General features: G+C 41.2%; 1 protein-coding gene across 5 annotated transcripts in view; it reads right to left on the minus strand.

Moving 5' to 3' along the window:
* The window catches only part of ITPR1 (inositol 1,4,5-trisphosphate receptor type 1), a 317,336-nt gene that overhangs the window by 145,941 nt on the left and 147,244 nt on the right, over positions 1 to 24,151 (minus strand). For 4 of the 5 annotated variants that reach the window (XM_058563442.1, XM_058563433.1, XM_058563440.1 and 1 more), the window contains 16 exons: positions 23,834 to 23,992; positions 21,513 to 21,685; positions 20,158 to 20,277; positions 18,974 to 19,168; positions 16,268 to 16,519; positions 15,593 to 15,734; positions 14,697 to 14,850; positions 13,420 to 13,607; positions 10,127 to 10,265; positions 9,372 to 9,430; positions 6,999 to 7,160; positions 6,743 to 6,913; positions 6,180 to 6,245; positions 5,021 to 5,158; positions 2,596 to 2,721; positions 484 to 684 (listed from right to left, as the gene is read on the minus strand). In XM_058563442.1, the coding sequence (XP_058419425.1) occupies positions 484 to 684; positions 2,596 to 2,721; positions 5,021 to 5,158; positions 6,180 to 6,245; positions 6,743 to 6,913; positions 6,999 to 7,160; positions 9,372 to 9,430; positions 10,127 to 10,265; positions 13,420 to 13,607; positions 14,697 to 14,850; positions 15,593 to 15,734; positions 16,268 to 16,519; positions 18,974 to 19,168; positions 20,158 to 20,277; positions 21,513 to 21,685; positions 23,834 to 23,992 (2,445 nt within the window). Of the gene's footprint in view, positions 1 to 483; positions 685 to 2,595; positions 2,722 to 5,020; positions 5,159 to 6,179; positions 6,246 to 6,742; positions 6,914 to 6,998; positions 7,177 to 9,371; positions 9,431 to 10,126; positions 10,266 to 13,419; positions 13,608 to 14,696; positions 14,851 to 15,592; positions 15,735 to 16,267; positions 16,520 to 18,973; positions 19,169 to 20,157; positions 20,278 to 21,512; positions 21,686 to 23,833; positions 23,993 to 24,151 lie in introns of all 5 variants that reach the window. The other variant, XM_058563427.1, reaches the window with a different exon arrangement.

Below are 24,151 nucleotides of genomic sequence, written 5' to 3' on the forward strand. Positions count from 1 at the left end.
CAGCATCCACGGGGTGCTGACCTCCCACAGAGAACCAAGAGGGACTTTGCCCCGATTCCACTGGCCAGTTTCTTCTCGTGAATCATCAAGCACCAATTTTTCTAGCTATTAATTGGGTCAATAATTAAAGAAAAAGTCATATAATCCAAAAGAAGGGAAGCTTTGTAGCTCACTGGGTTCTAGCTACATTTAATCTCCATTCACAATATTTTGGTTCATTATTCCTGGGGGTCTTTTTTCCCCCTCTCAGAAGAATCCAAGCCAAACTTCTTTAAAATAAGTAGATTTATTGCTATGAAAAATCAGAGCAGACTCTTGCCTATATCTACAGTTTAAGTTCACAAACATGAGATCACACACAATTACTTTTTGTCCCTTCATGTGGCTCCAGGAGAGGGTGCCAGTTCATACAGATAAGATTAAATAATTTTAAAATTCCTATGGAACATCAGACGAAGGAATATTGAAATATATAACTGTCACCTCAGCCATGACCATGTCTTGGCACTTTTTAATGAATTTCCCTTCTGCCTTGACAATTGTCTGCAAGAACTTTATGTACTGGACGTTTCGACCATGAGTCTCAATGCAGTGAACGAAGTGCTGGACGACTCTCTCATTGATCTCACTGCAGAGCTGGAAATTGTTCATGAAGATGTGTTGCATCGTTACTGCCTCCAGGATCTGGCACAAGAGTGAGGGCAGAAGCACAGGGAAATGATCAAAAGAAGGCTAGAGCAGAGTACAAAGTGAGAAAAAGAAGAGTCCACTAAAAACAGAGAGAGAAGCATTGAAACCCATGAAGATATCTTTCTCCACTCTCGCTTCTGTACTGCCTTCATTTTTAGTAAACTTTTTCGATCACACATAATAAACACACAGAAAAGCAAACAAATCACTAGTATTCAGCTAAGTCAATTCCCAAGTGAACACTAGCACCCAGATCAAGAAACAAAACAGGCCTCCTTTATGCCCCACCCCCAATCTAAGAACTATTTTGATTTCTATAACCATAGATTAGTTTTGCCTGTTCTTGAACTGCATGCATTTTTTCTATCTGGCTTTTTTTGTTCAACATTACATTTGCAATGTTGTTATCCCTGTTGTTGCATACATGTCTTCTGGTAAAGTTAATTTATGCATTTCTGTTGGGTTTATATCCAAGGGCAGACCTGCTGGGTCCCAGAGTTTAACTATGTTTGGCTTTAGAAGATACTTCTAAACAGCTTTTGAAAGATGTTAACAATGTACATTCTACATTACAGCTATTCTACATCCTTGACAATACTCAGCATTGTCAGTCTTTTAACTTCAGTCATATCTTGTACATTTCTTACTTAATTTGCATTTCTCTGATGACTAATCATGTTGAGGACCTTGTCCCATTTATTGGCCATTTGGATATCCTCTACTAAGGAGTGCCCCATTTTAAAGTTTTTTGCCTGTTTTAAAAACTGGGCTGTCTTTTTCCTGATTGACTTTTCTGAGTTTGTTATATATTCTGGATATGAACTCTTTGTTGGACATATGCACTGAAAATGTCTTCTCCCACTCTGGCTTGCCTTCGCTCACTCTTAATGGTGTCATGTGATGAACAGAAGTTCTTAATTTTAAAGAAGTCCAATTTATCAATATTTTCCTTTATGATTAGTGTTCTTTGCATACTTTGTAAGACAACTTTGCTTACCATAAGTTCACGAAGATATTCTCATGTTATCTTGTAGAAGCTTTATTTTCTACTTTTTACCCAGAGCTATCGAGTTTTATGTTTGGTGTAATGTAGGGGGCTTTAACCTTTTTATCTTTTGCCTTTTCTTTCTCTTAATATGACAAAAAGGGAATATTACCCTACAATCCAGCAGGCCTTTTCCTGGGAAGCTCTCGCAGTACTATTGAGTGTATGTGTGTGTGTGCACATGTATAACGATATTTTTTGCAGTATTGTTTACAAAGCCAAAAATTAGACACGGCTTTATGGTCTATTAATATGGGAATGGTTTTTAAAAAGTTACAGTCATTCTATGGAATGCCATGTAGCTATCAAAACGAAGGAAATATTTATAAATCTCTGACTTGCAAAGAGCCACAATGTGTTAAGTGGAAAACAATGTGTAGAGCGTGCCACCATTTTTCTTTAAAAAAATGCAAAATATATATTTTAAAAACATATTTAACAAACTAAAATGTAACACAGCTATGTTTTATATGGGTATATTATGTATTTGTATGGGTATATTATGTATTTGTATAAACATAAAAAACTTTATGCACGACCTCAGGAGGATGTGGCTGGACAGCAGGAATTAGTACTTCTCAATTACTGAAGTTTGATGTGACGAGGAATGTTATTAAGAAAAAATGTAAGTATATCTCACCTTGCCCCTACCAACCTCCTCCTCCCTCCTCCCGCCTTCTCCTCCCAAAATATAGGGAGGATTTATGTCCTCCTGAGAGTTGATCAGAATGTTCCCCCTTGGAATGAATGTTGCATTTTAACAAGTCCCAGCCGCCACAACATCAAAAGAACAAGCTGTTCCTCTTACGCTTCCCCACCCTCCTCCCTGCACAGATTTCCAGACAGGCCTCAAGTCTTACCCCTGGGTTGAGAAACAGGTTTATGTGTTTGTGTAGCAAAGCTTGATTCTGCTGGTTGCCTGCGCAGAAATTCTGCAGAAATTCATGAGCCAGTCTCATTATCTCCTGCATCTTGGTATCTTCGGCCTGTGTGGGAGGAGATAGATAAAAAACAGGTTGAAAACAAGGTTATGCTGTAGACAAGAGAAGGTCGACAGAAGAAGCACTGATCTCTAGGCCTGAAGACCCGGCTTCATGACACTCCCATCACCTCCTACTAATGTGGGGTCTGGAGGTGTCTGCTGAGGGCCAGCTGTGTGAAAATACTGAGGGGCTGCACTGTTCACCCTGAAAAGAAGCCAGTAACTTGTTTATGCCATATCGATGAAAATGAATTCTCCCCTGCTCACCTTGGGCAAAAACGGAAAGATTTTTATTCAGGGAAAATGTAATACAGAGTGAAAGCTAAGAGAAAGTCTGTGGGGTTCCATTGTCTAGCAATGGCTGAAACTTCTGAACCCTCTATTTCTGAAAACTGGGACTGACAGCAGAGCAGGGGTCGACTTCACCATGGTGTTGAGCCCACATTTCCCCAGCTCTCAGGCTCACCTTTTCAACCTACAGAGGCATTAACTTTTGGTGGTAGACAACATGGCAGAGTGGATATCTCTTTAGATTATAAGTTAGGGCATGGCTCCTTTCCTTGTCACCTCAGGCACATTATTTAATCTAAAACTTAGTTTTCCTATCTGCAAAATGGGGATAATACTGGCCCTGGACATTTCACACGGCTGATTACGTGATTCTCATTTCATATATTAAAAACATATACTCAGTATTCGTAAAGAGTTAGATGCCTTGTGATAAGACAATTACATAAAACCTATAGCCATTTTGCCCAACTCTAAACAAGCCAACATTTAAGATAGTAAAAATAAAATGAGAATGCCAAAATGGAAATCATCCCTGACATTCCTATAGCCCACAAAATTCTTCTCACACACATCACCTCATTTCAGAGGCCAGAGAGAGTAAGTTAGGAACGCAGACTACATCGCTCTTATCCCGGATCCACAGCTTCCTAGCTGTGTGACCGTGGACAAGTTATTCAACCTTTCACAGCCCCGGTTTCCTAATAAGTGGAGATAATAAAAGTGCACACTTCATATGGTTGTTAGGAAGATCAAATGAGAAAATTCATGTCAAGTACTTAGAAAGTAATTATTCAAAAAATGTTAGCTATTGGCTCTGGTCTAAACCAAGGGTCAGCAAACTTTTTCTTAAAGGGCTAGATAAATACTTTAGGTTTTGCGGGTGAAGAAGCGAAATAGAAGACATTATGCAGGTCTAAACCACTAAAATATAACTATTTAAAAATGTAACAACCATTCTTAGCTCATATGCTGTACAAAAGGTGTACAGGTGGTGGGCTGGATTTGGTCTAGGTCTGTAGTTTACCCACCCTGGTCCAGACAATAACCCTGTGAGCTGCGCCATCCCAGCAAGTGACTGAACCTCTCTGGCTGCAGTTTTCTCATCTAAAATAAGGCTACTAACAGTACCACCCATCTCACCTGGGTGTCTTGAGGATTCCGTGAGCTAATGAGTGTAAAGGCCTTAGTGCAGCACCTGGCTCCCTGCGAGCATCAGGCGGTGAACCTTCTGCAGGTGGCTCTTCACCAGCACGTCTCTCTGGCAGTCACTGGTGAACTCAAGAGACCTGAGTCTATGCCCTGGGACTCTAAACTTCCCCCAGCCTCAGTTTCCTCATCTGTCAAGAGCGAACACCACAAGTGCCACACTGGGTTTTGGAGGCTTGAATGAATGTTTTCGAAAATGCCTTTTTAGGCCACACAGATGCAAAGCACTGTTATCCCACTTCCCTAAACCCCGTCACTATCAATGACAACTGCTACCAGGAAAAATGAGGGACAAAGTGTAACTTCTAGCAACAGCAAGAAGATGTCCAGCAAAGCATCATCTGATAGATCCAAATACTTAACCAGATGACAGCATACTAGTGATGAACTCAAAAGTGGGCAAGCCCCACATTCTCACATGCATTTAGTAATTTGTCACGCTGAAATTGCTGGAATAGCACTGCAGATGACACTGGTATGGCATAAGCCCATGTGCGGATATAGCTCTATCTACCTGACCTTTGCATACAGACCAAGCTGTCCCAATCCAATGTGGCATGGGAGTAAGGGGAGAATAAATGGACTCTTCTTTCCTTACAGAACCTTAAAATTGGAGGGGAGTTATGGGTGATTTTACTTTATGATGCTGTTTGTTTCATATAAATTACCTAAAATTGCTTCATAGTCACAATCATCACATCAGCTTCATCTCTTCACCAACAATATCCAAATGTGAAGGGTTTGGGGGACCCACGGATCTTCCCCATCCTGGGGGGGCAGCAGCCGAGTACGAGGGACCCGCTCACCTTCTCATAGGGAATCTGCAGCAGCTCCAGCACCACGGCGTGCGCACCCATGTTCCGGAGCAGGCGCTGCTGCTGCTTCCTGCTCTTCCTCACAGACGCGCTCTCTTGAACGCAGAGTTTGCTGAGTCGAATCAAAATCTGGTAGAAAGAACGAACCAAAATTTGTGCCCTTTGACCAACATCTCAGCTCTGAGGATTTAATGTACAGCCTGGTGGCTGTAGCTAATAATGCTATGTTGTATACTTGAAATATGCTGAGAGCAGATCTTAAGCGTTCTCCCCACCCTCCCCGCCCTGGCAAAAGCTATGTGAGTGATGGATGTGTTAATTAACTTGATTGTGGCAATCATTTCACAAAGTATATGTATATCAAATCATCACACTGTACACTTTAAATATATTACAGATTTGTCAATTATATCTCAATAAAGCTGAAAAATATTTTTTAAAAAAAGGAAAGAAAAATCAGCCTCAAAAAATTAGGAACCACAATTGGAAAAAGATTGGGGGTGGGGTGGGCAGGGAGGCAAAAGGGATCACAATATGTTAAAAACCTAAAATGAGGGAAATTCTTCTAATATTTGTATCCCTGTTGATTGCATCAAACCAAACCCATGTATGGCTAAGAACATGTCTTCCAGAATAACCAGTGGATTATGGCTTCAACAGCAAGTGGGGTAGTTTCAGACAGATCTCTTAAAATGGTATTACTCGACATCATTGCCAAGGACTTGGGAAGAGTTGCTCCGCAGTAAAAAAACACAACGCTCCCAACCTCCCAATGGTGAACCACCCCATGCAAAGATTTCTAAAGAAATATGGCTCTCATTGGTGGACATTATGTGCCAGCCACCCAGATAAATCCTTGATAATTTTATCACTTAATCCTTCATTCAACTGTAAACCTTCAGAAGTACAGGTGCTGGCTGCACCTATAAAAGGTGAGGAAACTGAGGACACACAAATAATAGGCAGCCGAGCTGTTTTTGAACCCAGATCTGACACGGAAACACACGCGCCTAAGCTTTGGGTTCTTCTTTCTCCCTGTTAAAGCTTTGGAAGAAAAAATCTCAAGTGTTTGCACCTTCAACTTGACTATCACAGACCAAAGCTCCTTAGAGAATTAATAAAGAAGGAAAAAAGGCAGAAAGGGACTTACCTCTTTTACCACTCTGTAGTTGTAGCTGCTGGTGCTCTCATGCTTTTGTGACTTGTTATTCCCCTCCTAGGGACCAAAATGAACATAAGTGTGGGTTGTACAACTCTTGGCCTACTATCTGTTAGGGTTAGCATCACCCTTTACAAAAGAATGGAAGTTTTGCAGTGTTTTCCAACAGTCATGCTGGGTTTACGCCCAAGTCATTTACTTGCTCACACTCAACTCCCTTTTGATTGACATTATTTCACTGATGCGGGAGGGGATGGGGGGCCAGGCCACAGCTGGAGAACAGGTTATTTCCCAAATGGGTCTGCAAGGGAAATCTGTGCTAATTCACTCAACAACAAAGTCTATTCCACACAGTCCAAGGCGGCACGGGAGATGTAGCTGAGCTTTGGTTTGTAGCTTATTCCCTAGGAGAACAGCTGTTACCCTGGCTACTTAACAAGCAGATCGCTTGAGATTAAAGCCCATGCATTTATATCTAAAACCAGAAGAGGATGTTTACTTGTTTCAAGGAGCCCACCCATCTCCTTTGGCAGTGTAACTTGTGGTTCACCCACCTCTGTTTTCTTATGTTCGTTTTCACCAGACGCACCATCCATAGCCTCGTCAGGGCCCTGCCCTTTGTACACCCAAAGCTCTGACTTTTCCACAATGGATCTCAGTTGATCCAAGTCTTGTTTTATCTGTTTGTAGTTGTCGACATCTTGGCTGGTGACAAGCAGCTGAACCTGAACAAATGCAATCCATTAGTTGCACACAACAGCCTCTTGGACAGAAAACACATACACACACACATACGGCAACCCAAGCTACCTGTTTGAAGGCCTGCAGGACCTCCTGCCTCTGACTGAAGTGCCGAAAGAGGAGCTGTAAGGCTCCTGACACCAGGGGTGGGTAGTCGTGCATCGTCAAATGGAGCAAGACTCGGAGGAAGGTTCTGCCACCATGATCGTCCAAGTCCAGTGGGGTGTTCTCCTCACTACAGGAGCAGGTGGGAGGGGAAAGGCCAAGTGAACCACAAACAACCTTCTCTTGTGCACCTTGGGCCCAGACACACCTCAACTAGTTAGATTTCTAACACTGTAGTCTACCTCAGGTGACTTGACTTTTAATTCGCTCCTTTAACAATACAATCTTGTTTTATCTTCAACTATATTGTGAGGTGAGGGAGCAACTAAGATGTCACAACAGCCCAATTTTAAACCAAAGTCCCTACGCTCCCACAGTGACAGGACTGGCTTTGCAGCGAGATTCCTGACTCCTAGATTAGGGTGTTCTTCTGCTGGGCCTCTTCTGTGGTCTGAGAACTGCACACAATTTTTCTCCCCTAAGTTATTGATTTATTTTTTATTTAAGACGCTGTAATTCAGTGCCTACCAAACTATCTGTGGAGAAGGACCAGCTTTTTTTATTTCCAGTTTGTAGCCAACAGACGTCTTATTCTATACCAAGTCTACTGATCATGCACTTGGATGTCGAAGCAGTGTCAAATTGCCATCAAAGTGCCTAAATGCTTATTCTGGTGTTATGTACTTGTCTGGTCACAAACTGGTAGCAAGCAGTTCAGTCCTGCAGACCTGCCCTGGAGGAGTACTGCCATGAACCATTACAACTCAGTGTTCTTCAAACTGGGGTTAATCAGCCTATTGTCAGGGATTATCTCAATATCTATGATAACTTGGCTGTGTGTTATTTATATAATTAGAAAATTAATAAAAATGCCCTGAATCAAATGGCAGGCCACCACATAATTGGGCACTGCCACTCAATTATTGTGTCAGTAACTGCATCATATTTACAATAAAATGAATGCCAAATGGTGAGACCTTCACGGTTGCCGGCTAGTAAGAAAAGCACAGAGAGGACTTAACGTGTAACTGTATTCATTCTATGTGCTCAAAAAAGGTGTGAAGAAGGTTCACTGTGGTTCAATATAAGGAAAATGGCGGCAGAGCTGAGTCACCACATGGCACACAGAAGCGTCGCCATGCTGATCTCAAAATACACTGAATACCCTGGGTATGTTTCAGAACAACAACATCTTCCATCATAGTAAATGATGTTGCTAATTCAAATTTCACAGGTTTTATATTAAGCGTTGAGGTAGTATGTTAACATTGCTGGACCCCAACAAAGTGGGCCCTCCTGGTATACACACCCTTATGGAGGCTCCTCCCACACTGACACTGGGCTCAGCCATGTGATTTGCTTTGACTAACAGGACAACAGCAACATGATGCAAGCAGAGGCTTGATTAGCGCTTGCACACTGTTGGCCTATCCTCTTGGGGCCTTCGCACTTAGAGCCAGTCACCACGCTATACAGAAGCTCAAGATATTCACGCGCAGAGAGAGAGAGAGAGAGAGAGAGAGAGGGGTCCCAGCCTTTCAGATAACCCCACTAAGGAGCAGAAATGTGAGTAAAGCAACTTGGATGTGCCAGACCCAGTCACCAGCTCACTGCACCCACATGATACACCCAACAGTGACCAGCAAAAGAACCATCCAGCTTAGCCCCAGTGAACCCACAGAATTGTGAGAGGCAATAAAATGGTTGTTGTTTTAATCCATTAAGTGTTTTGAGTAGTTTGTTACATAGTAATAGATAACTGAACCAAGAGTGTACATTATAAGAACCCTGCATAGGATGTTTATACCAAGTTTGTGGGTATTTGAGCCTTGTAGGTATTTGAGTTTCATAATAATGTTTTAAGTCAACATTGAGCAATCTGATCTTATAAAAGCAGTTCATACATTAACCTAATATTAGCGACAATGAAAGAACAGCATGTGTGTTTTTGTTGTTGCTTGGCCTCTAAAGAGCTCAGGGATAAAAATTTCAGCCCATCAGTAGCAGAAGTACATGATCTTACTAACCTCACTATTTTGAGCCCTCTCTTTCTTTTGACCCTATTTCCTCACCATTTAAAAAAAATCTTGTTATGTTCCTATTTTGGGAAACCTCCTTAAATCCTTTCTGTTGTAGGCAGGAAACACACATACACACACATTAAGCCAACTAAGATTATTCTGACCTGAGAACTAAGAGTTCCAAAGAGAGCACTAAACAACCTAAACCCAAAGACTAGCCCTTTCCTGGTACAGTGAGGGAAAAGCCTTTGAGAGCTGGAAAAGAGGAACCTTCCAAATCGTAGAAACATCTACAAAACAGTAACTGAAAATATACTTTCCTTCCTCCAAAGATGCCTTCAGCTTGCTCTTCAATGTGTTCAAAGTCAAGAGCACCTAAAAAGTTAGAGAACATTAATTTCAGATGCAGGAAGGTCTCAAAACATGCTGCTGGTGAACTTCTCCCAAAATAGCCTTCCCCCTGCCCATGGGTTAACCTTAAGTCTTCCAGAATCATATATTGCAAAGTGCTGAAGCCAGGTCAACTCAGAACACACTATGCAATGGCTCTGGTATGCAGTGTTCCATACTTCTGCTGATCTTCTACTCCCTGCATGACCACCTGTCATAGCAGAGTGATGACCTCATTCCAAGGAAGCTCAGGCCTTGGTAGGTGGGATTATTTCTACCACTACCCTTTCCCTTATCCTTTACCACTATTTGCTGGACAGGGAAAAACTTCCATCATGAGTAAAAGTTGCTAGTGGACAATAAGTTTTCTTGGAGAGTTTTGTTTTGTGTGGCAGACTTCTTTTTTTTTGGCATTTCATGTAACCACAACAGCAGAACCCACAGCTTATGACTAAGACACTCCAAACTGGAAGGAAATAAGATCTATCTAGGAAGGGATCTGGGCTCTTTCAATTATTTCTCTGCCCAAAAAAGATACCTCTCGGGATCTCATTTTAAAATACAATAATCCTCAAAAACATTCTCATTTTATTCTTTTCCTAGAAGGCACCCTTTGGACTCCCAGTTTTCATTAGGCCCAGTCCCATTCTATGGCGGAAATCCCATTCTGGAATCACTAACCTGGTACATTACTTGGCCCCTCTTGGCTGCTGTTTCCGGAGGATGTTTCTGAAGTCTGAGAATTGCTTTCATCAAACTCTCGCTTAAATATACACAGGAGGCAGGAGATCCTATAATCCAACCTCACATTCAAAATAAACTAAAGATTCAAGTGGAAATGGAAACAGATTGGTTACATTAGCATACCACCTGTAACATTTTGCCAAGCCACTGCACTCTAGCTGGGCCTGGTATATGCTGCATCAATTACCTCAAGCACTAAGTGAGCCAAATATTTGGCTTAGATTTCAACAGTCACTTTAACAACAGACTTCCATGGGGTATATCAAGTCTTCCCGCAGCACCTTAGCTTCCAGTGTAAACTTCAGCATCCTGCCAATTAACTTAATAACTGGAACCATAAATTACTCACTATTCACTCTATCTTCTATAAAACATTACTTTATTTCAACATATTGAATGCCAACTCTGGGCCTTAAGAAGGGTGAAGTTGGCTGCTTTTAATTTAAGAGAATTAACAGAGAAAAGACAGTGTTTTTACTACTGAGAATTAGCTTAGTTCATATTTTCTATTTCTGACTGTTTCCTTTCATTTAGATGCAAACCCTTGGGCTCCCTCTTTTTTCACTTCCTATATTCCCTCATCCTCTACTCCAACACAAGGTCACTTTTCCCATGATTGTTGCTAGAGCCAAAAAGAAAGATCAACCACCTGGCATTACTTGAGGACCTTACTGACATTCTCCCTTCCATTCTCTCCTCATCTCTGCCTTGCCCTCTTGGTCACCTTACCTAATCCCAGGGCTATCGCCTCTCCCAGTTTGAGACAGATCCTCAGCTTGCTTTCCAAGCTCTTGGTCCATGTCTCCTACTGACTGATGGACATTCCATTCGGTGTCTTCCCAGAGCTTCAAACTCAGTATGGCACAAAACTAAGTGTCAGTCCTGCCTGGGTTCTCTCAACCTCAGTCAACCTCAGGATCATCGGCTTCCTCGATACACACATCAAATCAGTGACTAAGTCCTGTTGGTTCTACCTCCACCACTTCTGATGGGTCTCTTCCCCACTGTCGCTTACTCCTGCTCAGGTCCTCATTATCTCCTGCCTTGGCCATTACAGAACGAAATTTACCAGATCCACCTCCCAAACATGCTTATTCTTAGGTTAGCCCCCTCCTTGAAAACTTTCAAAAGCTCACCACAGACTAAAGTCCTAATACTTTAGACACCCAGAGCTCTCTAAAGCATGGCCCAGTCCTCCTTTCCAACCTCATTTCTGACAACTTCCCTTCAACACACTCTGTGTGCTTGCCCAAGAAGAACTGCTTACTGACTGTGTGCCATCATGCCCTGGTTCAAGCTGCTCCATCCACTTGAGAATGTCCCCTTGTTTCTATATGATAAATCCTGTCTATGCTTAAACATTCAGATGGAATCCTACCTCCTCTGTAAAACTTTCTCTGATCCTTACTAAATCAGATCACACGACCCACCTCTGTGTCTCAGGAAAACACTTTTTGGTGGATATAATTTCCACGTGCACACAGCTTCATCAAACCTTATTTTCCTATTAAATTATAAACCCCTTGTGGATACAGCCACTGTCTGAATCACCTGTGCATTCCTCACAGTGCCCAGCAAAGTGCCTTGCATATGGCAGGGGGTCAATACACATTTGTTGAAAGAATGAATCCATCAACCAGTTGTCCTCAGATTACTATAGAGAGTGGACCTCAAGATGCGACCAAGTTTTGTACCACATCATTTCTGATAAACATCCATGACACTAACACGTTTGGGACGCATAAGCTGTGGCCTAAGAAATCCTTCTCTCCTTTTGGTCAGGCAGAAACTCAATGAGGTGTCTCCTTTACATACATGATTCTTTACTGCCTTAAGTAAATTACTTTGAGGAGTCCCACTGATGCTTTCAAACCATTGGTAAAATGTGATTTCAGACTCAGAAAAAAATCTTCAAGTCTATAACATTTATAAATATCTACTAGATGCTATGGGGTTGAGATTAGGCAGCACAGGATAAAAGAGAAAGATGATAAAAGGATTCTTTCCATTAAGAAGATGATTTTGTTGATAAATAAAAATTATCTACATGGAGAAGAAAGAGGAAAACACAGGTTGTTGGGAGGCTAGGAGGGTTCTCATATCAAAGATCAAGCCCTCCCATAGACTGGCTCCTGCCCACTCTTGCAAGGACTTTGCTCCTACAAGTATCCTCTCTCTCCTACGTCAGTAAGTTTTCTCTCTCTACATGATCATTCCCATTCAGCATACAAATTTGCTATAATCTCCCAACTTAAAAAATATTACAACAAAAACAAAACCTTCCTGTTACCAACAATCGCCCTCCAGCCACTTCCCCACTTCTCTGTGCATCTTTACAGCAAATCTGCTCAAAAGAGTTGTATTTACTCCCCCTGATTCATTGTCATCCATTCTCTCTTAAACCCAACCTGTTCCCAAACTTGCCAAGCATGCTCCCACCTCAGGGTCTTTCCATGCGCTGTTCCCTTTGCCTCAGAGACCCTTTTCCTACCCAAATGCTAGCTCCATCACTTCATTTAGGTCTCTGATCACGTCATCTCACTGAGACCTTCTCTGACACCCCAGCAAACCCAATATCCCTGGTTCCCACCCCCAGTGGCCTCCAAACCATCCTGACCCTCTTTTATATTTTAACATCCTTGGCACTTCTCACTATCTGACATAGTATATACATTTTTTTTTAAATATGCCTAAGCCTCCTATCAAAATGTAAGCTCTTTAGAAGGAGGAATTTAATCTATTTTGTTCATTGCTGGATCTCCAATGCTTAAAAGTACTTGGCACAGAATCAATAAATATTTATTGAATGAATGAATGAAAAAGGAAGGAGGGAAGAAGAGAGGAAGGCAGGCATTGCAAAGTTAACGGAACCTTGAACTGAGTTATGGACAATAGACAGGGAATTCAGCTGTATGCAGAAGAATAAGTGAGTGAATTCTAAGCAAAGGGAACAGCATGGACGAAGACACAGAGGCCAAGGGTTCCGGAAAGCTAAGATAACTACAGGAAGTTTTGGCATGGCTATAGGGGTCAGGGCATGCTGGGGAGGAATAGGAGATGACAGCAGAGGGATGAAGAGGGACAGTCCAGAAACGGCACTTGAGGCTAAGCTAAGAATTTATGTCCATTCTCTTCCCAGAAAGCCTAGGGCTCCATCAAAGCAGGGACACTGGATCCAAATGGTATCCCTATGCGCACAGTCCCGGCCCTCACCTCTGCCTGATGGTTACCTGGAGTATTTCGATGATCTTCAACTTGGTGTCCATGACCATGATGTCCTCCTTCTCTGGCTCTGCCTGCTTTACATTGCCTTCAGGGGCGGCAGCCATGGGAGTCATGGGCAAAAAGCCTCCTCCGCGGAGCACCACCTGGGTCATCAGCTCTCCAACCCCGTGGATGGACCGCATCACGTTACTGCCTGGGAAGGGCCAGGACAGACCTCGGTCATGACAACATCCCTAGAGAGTGCTGTGAGACACCCGGCAAGGGGCACGGGCTCTTCGAGACAAATTATTTAACATGCCCCTGTTCCAATACATTCTCAGGACCCTAGGAACCTGAAAAAGTTAACACCCATCAAAAATTTGGGGCTTCAGGGAGTAGCAGAAAGACAGTGGGCTTTGAAATCCCCAAAAGAGCACTTTTGTGTATTAATTCACCTACCACATTTTATTGGTCACCTACTATGTGCTTGTTGCTGTGCACAGAACTAGGGATACAGGAGTTAATAAGGCACAAATCTGGTGCTGCTACCAACAGCCACTTGATCTTGGGTACATGATATTACTCTCTGAGGCTCAGTTTCTTCATCTATAAAATGAGAATAAAGTTGCTCAATGACAGCATTAAATGGTAAAATGTAGGCAAAATGACTGAGCACGGGACCTAGCAGATAGTGGGACTGAGCACAGGACCTAGCAGATAGTGGGAGGTAAGTAAATGTGCTTTTTCTATTTCAGTGGTAGAGACCAGTTAAACAGTAATCCATTCATGAGTACTAATTCGTACCTACTCTGACCCTAAAAAAAAGGAAAAGATGAGCATATAAAGGCAGATTTTCCTATTCACAAATTGGAAATAGGATATCCAGATACAAGTTTGGATTTTATTTCATCATATATTATCACTGAGGGCCTCATGACACATCAAGAATAACGATAGGACATGTATTCTTAAGAGACAGGCATTCAGGTTGTTAGGTAACTTTCAAATAGTTCAGTCAAGTATACACACAGACTCACGGATAAATACAAAGGAAATACAGCAAACGTTCATAATCACCGACCCTAAGTCGTGGGTATATGGGCGTCCACTGCACTATTCCTCCAGCTGTTCTTTACATTTGAAAACGTTCACAATGAAAAGTTGGGAAGAAAAGGACAAGGAGAGTACAGGCCATCACCCGGTAAAGTATGAGAAGAGGAGTAACAGGAGAGGCTGGAGGGTGTGTCCTGGATGTGTGGGTACCGTCAGGTCTCCCTTTTCAGCTTCTCCACATCATTCTCACCTTTATTCTCTTCTCCTTTTGCCATCTTGCTAATGGGGAAGATTGTCGTCACGTGTACACAGTCCAATATGGCCAGGAGGATTTTGGTTAATCGTAGAAGGTCAGAGAAGTTGTAGAAGCCAAAGTATATGAGATTTCTAGCCAAATTTACAACCTATTGTATTAAAAAAGAGAGAGAGAGAGGAAGATGGTTTTAAATAAACTGTATCCTTCAGTTCTATTTTATGTTGACCAGTTTATAAATGACTGATTCTGATCTTCCTTATGGTAAGAGAAGGCATATATTTTGCTTGCAATTTCTGATCAAATTTTGTTTTGTTTCACAAGGAGAAAAAAATAACAAATGAAAACCTGCAAAGAGACTGATCTGCTTTGATGACTAGTTAATAAAAAACTGACCTAATCATTTAGTCTGTGCCGCTTCCCAAAGATAATACAGGGCAAGTCAAGTTATATCCAACAAGGACACAGAGCAACACTGCAATCCTTGCAAATAAAACTCCTCAGAAGGAAAAGTGGTCTCAAAGAGAAACATTTGTCTCAAAGGTAATAAGAATTTATGTCCCTGAAGTGATTAATCTATGACAGATCCCAAGCACAGCCTGTTTCTTTCCCGTAATTTTTAATATAAAGTACGAAGTACACGTAATGTTCTATCATTTTACACGATTCAATTCACCCTTAGTATTTCTTCTAAGAGCATAACCATGTTAAGCCAAGTGACCAGTATCAGTTCTATTTTGTCCTGGAACAAAACCGAGCTGAATTCCTTTTTATTACAAAACTAGAATATCGTGATAAAAATCACCACATACTAAAATATTTTCTATTAACCCCATAGGAAAATGACTCATGAAAAGCAGACAAAACTCATAGATAATTTCATCATGAGTTACCTCAAATGTAAGCTTATTTTTCTCCTTATCGGAGAAAGGAAACCTCTGACAAACCACATCTCTTAAATACTCCTCCACAAATTCCATGGTCTGAGCAAACCTCTCCTTAATTTCATCTTTGGAAGTTCCGCTATTATCATAGCTAAAAGGAAGGGAGAAAGAAAAGGAAATCAAATTTCATGTTCTTCCCAGTGAGGCCTTCCCTCACTGCTCAGCGTCAAAAGCCAACACCTCCACTTCCTGATACTTCCTATCCCCCCGTGTCCCTACTTTATTTTTCCCTCCTTAACATATATCATCAAGATGTATAGTCATTTATCTTGTTTATCAGCTGTCTTTCCCCACTAGTGTAGAGATAGTTTTCTGGTTTGTTTACTGATATATTCCCTGATCCTAGCACACAGTAGACACTTAAATATTTGTTGAATGAAAGAGAGAAACAAGATATAAAAATACAATCATGCCATCTTTTATATTCTTGAAGAAAGAAATAATATTTGCCATCCACTTAATTTTATTTTAAGCTCGAAGAAAAAAAATAATTTCATCTTTCTTCTCTGATTTAACTAGACTTAACCTGACCATAAGTGGTTTGTCTACTACTACACAGAACATTATAAATGAGAGGTTTTAAAGCAACACGAGGTCTTGACAGGGAGAAGGAGCCAGGCTCACTCATCAATGGCGATCTCGGAGGGAATCTCAGACCAGAGGCGGGCATATTTCACAGGAGTGACTTGTTCCTGGGGATCTCGGTCCACGTGCATATGAAGCATGAGACGACAGAAGGACGCCCTCAGGTCGTAGGGCAGATTCTCGTCAGACATGCAGCGGAGAATGAGATCTACATCCAGCTGGCCTGATATTTCGTTAATGGCAAGGTATTGGCGGTCCAGACACATTCTAGCAAAAAGGTTCAGCTGATACCTGGAGAAAAGTTACATAAAGCTCACTCTCTAGAAATCATTGAGGATGAATGGAAACATGCAGCAACAGTGTCCAGGTGGCCTCAACTTTCATAGGAGTGATATTTGGCCATCTGAACTTACACATGGACACTCTTAAATTGCCTTTGTACACCAAACTTTGGCTTTTGTACCAAGTAGAGAAAGGAACAGTTCAAGCTATGCCAACAGTCACATGTGTCTATCCTGCTGTTACAGTAATTATGTGACTACTTGATTTCATTTTGTCCTTGGTTATTTTATAAAATAAATGGGGGAAAACTGTTAGGCCAAAAATCTTGTTTATTTCTTCAGCTGTGTTTTTACACAGTACATTAAAGACCATGTAGGAAATGTTAAAGATATTGCCCATACTGAGTCTAATGAGATATTTTATAACACTTTTAGTATCTTATCTAAGTCTACTCTTTGACTTTTACACACTTGTGAAAACCATGGTGTAAAAAGTAGGAGGCTCCTCAAAATATCTTATGCTTTCTTCCTCATCCAATTACACATGATCTTTGTAACTTCTGAACTTGACCAGTGAAGCAGTCTTTCTCATTCATTCTTGGGAGAAGATTTATCAAGAATTAAAAATGTAAACATACTTATAACGTGAAATAAGAAAGCTAAGAGCTTCCAAAGTGGCAAATACTGGCTTCCAATTTAAAGCCCTATTTATTTTATTTTATTATTATTTTGTGTGTGTGTGTGAGAAAGATCAGCCCTGAGCTAAGATCCAATGCCAATCCTCCTCTTTTTGCTGAGGAAGATTGGCCCTGGGCTAAAATCCATGCCCATCTTCCTCTACTTTATATGGGACGCCACCACAGCACGGCTTGACAAGCAGTGCATTGGGATCTGAACCTGTGAACCCTTGGGCTGCCTAAGCGGAGCGCATGCACTTAACTGCTGCACCACCGGGCCGGCCCCTAAAGCCCTATTTATTACCAACAACCATGAGTTGAAAATATTCCCAACCTCATTAGACATCAGTGAAACGCAAATTAAAATATGATTCTATTTCATGCTCATAAGATTAACAAAAATTAAAAAGCATCCCAACATTCAGAGTTAGCAAAGACAAACAAAAGTTCTCATCTACAACTCGTGGGAGTGTGTACCAAAATATCCAATTTAGAACTGCTTAGTAAAGTGTAAAATATGCATACTCTCCAATTAAATAAATCCACTCCTGGTGTGGAATGGAAACTCTTACACATATGCACAAACTTGAACAAGGATGTTTTCCTGACACAAAAAACTAAATTGTGGCATACAATGAAAATCAAAGAGCAATGAAAAAGTGGCACATTAATAAAATAGAATACCATTCAAGTCTAAATTTAAAAAATGGATCTACCTCCATTAACATGAATATATTTTAGAAAGAATACTGAATAAATAAGGCAGGTTTCAGAACGGAACTTAGAGTATGGTACCATTTACATAAAATTTTAAGAACAGATAAATTACTATATATTATTTGTGAATGCATAAAATGTAGTAAAATACAAATGCACAGAAAGTGTGGAAGGATACACCCCACATGAATGAACTGGAGAGAACAGAACACAAGAGGTAACAAAGGGCAGTGTAACTGCAAAGTTTTATTTCATGAAAAAATGCTGTAAGCACTTTTCCATCTTTTCTTCTCTTTTCAAGTATTTTTTGGTTCTCTTCCATTCTTTTCCTTTCCATTCTCTTCCCTTGAGGTAGCAGGGCCAGCAGACCTTAGTGCTTGGACTGAGGAGATACTGGGGATGGAGGTGGCATCCAGCAGAGGTGGAGACTGAGCAAACAGGTAAACATACCAGGGATAAAGCCAGCCAGGCTTCTCACCCTCAGAAAAGGGAGTTACGAATATGGAAAGGTTGAAGGCCAAAATCACTCCATGGTGTTGGAATGGAACTGGAAATATTGATGTCAACTCATGGTTTTTAGTACATAATTATATAGACAGATATAGAAATAGATAGATGTGTGTATGTATATACATATAAATATAAATAGAGATATATGTGTGTACATACACACACATATATGTCCTAGCTCCATCTGCAAAAGTTTTATCAGGTTGGCGCTATTGCCTCTGTTTTACAGATAAAGAAACTGAGGCATAAAGAGCTGTATAACTTGACCGAAGTCAAAAAGCTAGTAAGTAGAAAGGCCAGGACTTGAGCCCAAGCAGTCTGACCCCACACGTTATGACCCCATAACCAGGGGCTGATGCAAGCACTCATCCTTCTTTTGATCTAGCCACACCCAGATAGCAATTTACTATCTGTCAATGAAATCTTACAATCTAAAACTCCTAAAATACACGTCTGTCTTTTTGCTAGACGATCGGATGACACTTTATGATTCCTTGGAGTAATCAACAAACTAGCAATAAATTCCTAACTGCCCCCCTTTCGGAGCACCCCAAACTCACCTGTAGTAGCTGAGAACATCTCGGTCTTCCTTTTGACCTTCTTTAGCATCTTGTGCCAGTTCCCTGACACTCTTACTGCGAATCTCTTTGTTGCTGTCCCTCCAAAATAGCCACACCTCTTCCTCATCTTCTCCTGCCTCCAGAGCATTCTCTCCAGTAGAAACACCTTCAAATTCAAAGCGAGAAAGTACCAACCTAGAAAATAAAAGGAGGAGGGAAAACTATGTTTGAAATCCTCGCTAAGCTCTGATGTTGAACTCGAGCTTCACTTTCAGCATAAAGACTCACTCGAAAGCCATTTTATTTCTCCCACTGGCAGAACCACAAAGAGCCAAACATTAACTTCTTCATATACTTTAACGAGGTTGTTCTCAATCAGAGTGATTTTGCCCCCCAGGGGACATTTGGCAATGTCTGGAGACACATTTGGTTGTCCTAACTGAGAGGGGTACTACTGGCATCCAGTGGGTAGCAGCCAGGGATGTTGCTAAACATCCTACAATGCACAGGACAGTCCCCCACGACAAATATTATTTGGTCCCAAATGTCAAAATGCCAAGGTTGAGAAATCCTGCATTAGCCCAAGCCCAAAATTAAGTTATACATGAGAAAAAAAAAAGTATCACTATTTTAGGGGATAATTTAGTGTTTTGTATTTTTTTTTTTTTTAACATTGCCCATATTACTGACACCATACTTATCAGGAAAACTGCTCCCTTGCTAAAAGTGAATCACTACTATTACCAAAACTTCTGTGGACTAATAAATGCTTTTAAACAGTGATAATTTAAAAAGCTCTTCCCTACATTGACTTAATATCAACACTGAATTACTTCCTTTAAAATTTAAAATTAATGATCATACTTAGAGAACTCTGAACTCTTAAAATTAAACCAAGTGTGTAAATGCTCCTTGGTGAGTTCACATTACTTTTAAACCTGTATGCAAAATAAGTGACACCATGAGCAGAGGAGGCCACACCAAAAGCAAACTTAATAATTCCCCTAACCAAGACCTTTGCAAGAGGAAGATCAAATGCCAGCCAACCTGACTTCAGAGCAAGTTTGAAGAAACCAAACAATTAGGTTTTATTACTCAGGAGCACAAACATTCACTGAACCACACACCTTTTCCATCTATATCCCTTTCCGGTCTTTATCTTAAATCCCAAGACCCCCACTCACTTGGTCTCAATCAGGATGTCGGCATTGGTTGGATTCAGCACAGCTTTACATATCAGTTCCTGGGTCACCGGAATCGATTTGTTCATGGACACACACAGGTCGGAGAGGTAGTCTAAGAATCTATTGAGAAATGGAAGCCAAACAAAACGTTTTCTGTAGACAGAGCAGAGCTTTGGCTCTTGGAGCCTGGCTCTTCCTCAAGTGGACAGAACCAACATACCTTTAACAAAAGAAGTCAGCCACAGTTTAGGCATTGGTGCCAGTGACTATGGTACCACTAGTCACCAGAGAGAAGGAAGAAAGAAGCAAAAGAGGAAAGGCGGCAGTGGTTGTAGATGAACAGGTGGTAGACGAAGAGGTGACGAGGTGAAAACGAAAATCAGGAACAACACAAGAAAAAAGTTCACATAAGGAAGAAATGGTGCAGACACAGGGTAACCAGAGTGGCTGGGGCAAGGCTCTGATGCTGGACCGTCCGAGCTGCAATCCCGGTTCTGATTCTTATTAGCTATGTTCTGATATGTCTTGTTATTTGGGGAAATTATTTGACCTCACTGTGCTTCAGCATTCCCATCTATAGAAGAGGATGATGTGTAACCTCAGAGGACTGTGCTGAGGATTAAATGAGACAATTCATGCAAAGTGCTTACTTAGCTCATTCCCCGGCACACGAGAATGCACATAACATGTTAGTTATTTTTATGGGTGGGAGTAGTCATTTTAGAACAACACTATCAGCTCTCCAGTGCGACCGTTCATGATACCCACATTGTAAACTATTTCCCACTGCACTTGAAATGGTATGGATTTAATTAGAAGGAGAAGAAAGGAGGGAAGAGAGTGGGGAGAGGGGGAGACCTGTGTGAATGAGATAGAATCGATAGAATTCACTAATATATAATAAAAACATTTAAGTAACAATTAACCTTGCAAAAGACTCTTACTGATGATATTTGGGGGGGTGTTTTAACTGATAATCAGGGGTGCTAAAAAGTGAATGAGTAGTCAACAGTAATTGGTATTTACTGTGCATCTACTAAGCGCCAGGCACTGCATAAGCATTTACCCTCATTTAATTTTCATAACTACCCATTTAGCAGATGAGGAAATTAAAGCTCAAGGGAAAACAAGGTCACCCAGCTGATCAAGTTAGAGCTAGGACTCCACCCCAGGTCTCATTCCAATACCATGCTCTTTCTGCCACTTATCCAAGAGTCTCTCAAGACCTCCCCAACCAAAATCTGTCACTAGCAGCCCCCAAAAAGGAAATCTAGCAAAAAGCACCATGACCAGCTCAGTGCCTGCCTCTTAAATGTGTAGAGACCTTCTGCCGATCAACCCCACTTCCGCCTCACCTGGGCTCCCTGTTCTTTCGCACCAGACTGACAAATGTGTCGATCTCCGCAGCGGTGATGTGTTTTTCTAGGAGTTTTCGGTTGTTGTGGAGCAGAGCAGTGATGGTGTCTTCAGCCAGCACATCATAGCCAATCTGCTTCTGCATGAATCCAAACTGCTTGGCTATGTACTCCTTTGAAGGAAGAACAGAGAGGTCAGCACGGAGGACAAAAGACAATATAGTCAATCTAAAAATAAGGAAAGGAGCAACATTCCCTGATGCGAATTACTGCTCATAAGGGGAATCAGAGGAGAGCATCTTTCTACAACTCTCTTACCGACGGCAACAGCTGCAAACTCCCTCGCGTCCTTTATTTCACTAAACCTGCCACACAAATGTAATTAAGCAAAATATCCTGTATTGACAGATGGGCATTTTATTAAGTGCACAGTGTAAATTTTAATGTAGTGACTTATTTTTTCTAAAAGGTCAAAGCTGTTTTTCAGCTCTGATTTTATTACAAGTTCAAGAGGATTTAACTGTGCCTTACTGCTCTGTGCTGCTGAATAAACACAGGTAAGCCTACCTGGATATTTAGAACAATGTTATCCCATTTTGTTTTCTTTATCTGAGGTGAAAATATATTTTTAAAGTCAATCGGTAGCAGAAGCAAGTTAGGAATACCTAAGCCAGTCACTCATATTCATAGAACACATGAAAACATCTTCAGCTTCTCTTTTTTGGGATCAGACATCATATTCCATAGGAATATTTGAGAACTCAAGGAAGCCTCTTATGAATAATTGTTTCTATACAAAGATATATCCCTGCCCAAGATAGACGATTTGCTTGCTCAAAGTTCAAGTGGCCCTTGAAACTTGGTTTAATTTTTTTTAAATTAATTCAGAAATCCTAAAAACAGGACTAACACAGTGGACATGGGCCACTTTTCAGCCCATACTCAATGAGGATGCATGTTTGGGAATTCAAGAGCCTTCAGGGATCTACTACTGCCAACTGACACAGGATCCACAAACAACCAAGCAAAGACATCTAATGCAGCAGTAGCAAGAGGGACTGGTTTAGACTCCTCACAAACAATCAAGATGTCCTGACACACAATACAGGCTCTGATGTATCCTCATTCGAAGATGGAAAAGAGGAGCAGAATAAAAGGTCTTTGGCACTATTTGAGTATGGTATTAACACACTGGAGGTGAATTTAAAGCGACCATAGAGCCCAAAGGTAATCCCATCCAGACTAATGAATGTCACATCATAGGTATATGACACTTCTTTATATTTAAACAATAGCAAAGTCAAAGATTTAGAAATACATGCTAACAGGGTTAAACCTAATACTTGAGAGTATTGCTTAATGTCAACACTATCTTTACGATGACAAACAAAAAGCTTTAACTAGAGAGAAAAGTTTAAATTTAAAGACCAGATACAGTGGCAGTCAAAAGCTTAAAAACAAAAGCCTTTTGTAACATAATGTAGGGATGGGAGTCAAGGTTCTAATAAGCCTGCTTCTGTGTGCCTACAGTACTTTATGTAGCGCAGGGTTTCTTACCCTCAGCACTACTGACTTTCTGGGCTGGATAATTCTTTGTTGTAGGGGGATGTCCTATCCATTGTTGGATATTTAATAACATTCCTGGCCTCTACCCACTAGATACCAGTAGCACCCCCAAGTTGTGACACTCAAAAGGGTCTCCAGACATTGCCAAACATCCCCTGGGGGACAAAATTACTCCCAGTTGAGAATCACTGATGTAGCAACACAGTTCTCAGGTTTCCTTAGAATCTCACACTGTTTGGAACCCCCAAAGAGGTTAGATGTTTATTTCATGGGGAGAATGTAATATATATGTTTAGTGTCATGACATAGATAATGACACTAAATGTCATTAAAATGTCATAAAACATGAGCGAGAACCAAAACAAAGTGAAGGTTACCAGCAGAGATGCAGGATATGGAAGGGGGCAAGAAGAAAAGATTCCACTCCATCTTCAGTATAAACACATGGAATTATTTCCTTAGACCTTAGGGAATATACCATTTAAAATACTATAAATGTAATACCAACGCCAAAAAAGAGAAATCTCATTGAAAGGTGGCAGCAGAAGGGGAATTCTCAGGTATCCTTAAGGACTCCGTAATACATCTTCTTCCTGGGGTTGCAAAAAATCTGTTTCCTTTCTAAGAGCAAACTTAACAAACTATTCTCTAGCCATTAAATAAATATATACGTTAACCCTTAAAACTCAAGAGGAAATTATGTGAACTTCAGGGAGGAAATTGCCAATCACTTCCCATCAATCCTTAATCCCAACCTGGTTCTTCCTGTAGTCTTGCTGCGAGTGTCTCAGGACCCTGTAGCAGAGCCGGCAGATATGTCTGAAAGGAGCGTGCCGCTGGTCACCAAGCTCCTCGAGCCGCAGCATTGGACCATCGCCACAGTCTGTGAAGGGGGCCTGTAACAACTTGAAGATCTGTTTGTGAAAAGGAGGAGGAAATTCCGTCATCACCTAATGTGTTAACAGCTAACCCTCTGTCTGGAAGCAATATAACCTCAAGGGTAGCTGGACTACACAGGAAAGTCCTCTATGCCAACACATCAACAACCTAAAGATTGTATTCATTCCATCAAC

Source organism: Diceros bicornis, chromosome 2, assembly GCF_020826845.1.
Source record: "Diceros bicornis minor isolate mBicDic1 chromosome 2, mDicBic1.mat.cur, whole genome shotgun sequence".
Taxonomy (NCBI): domain Eukaryota; kingdom Metazoa; phylum Chordata; class Mammalia; order Perissodactyla; family Rhinocerotidae; genus Diceros; species Diceros bicornis.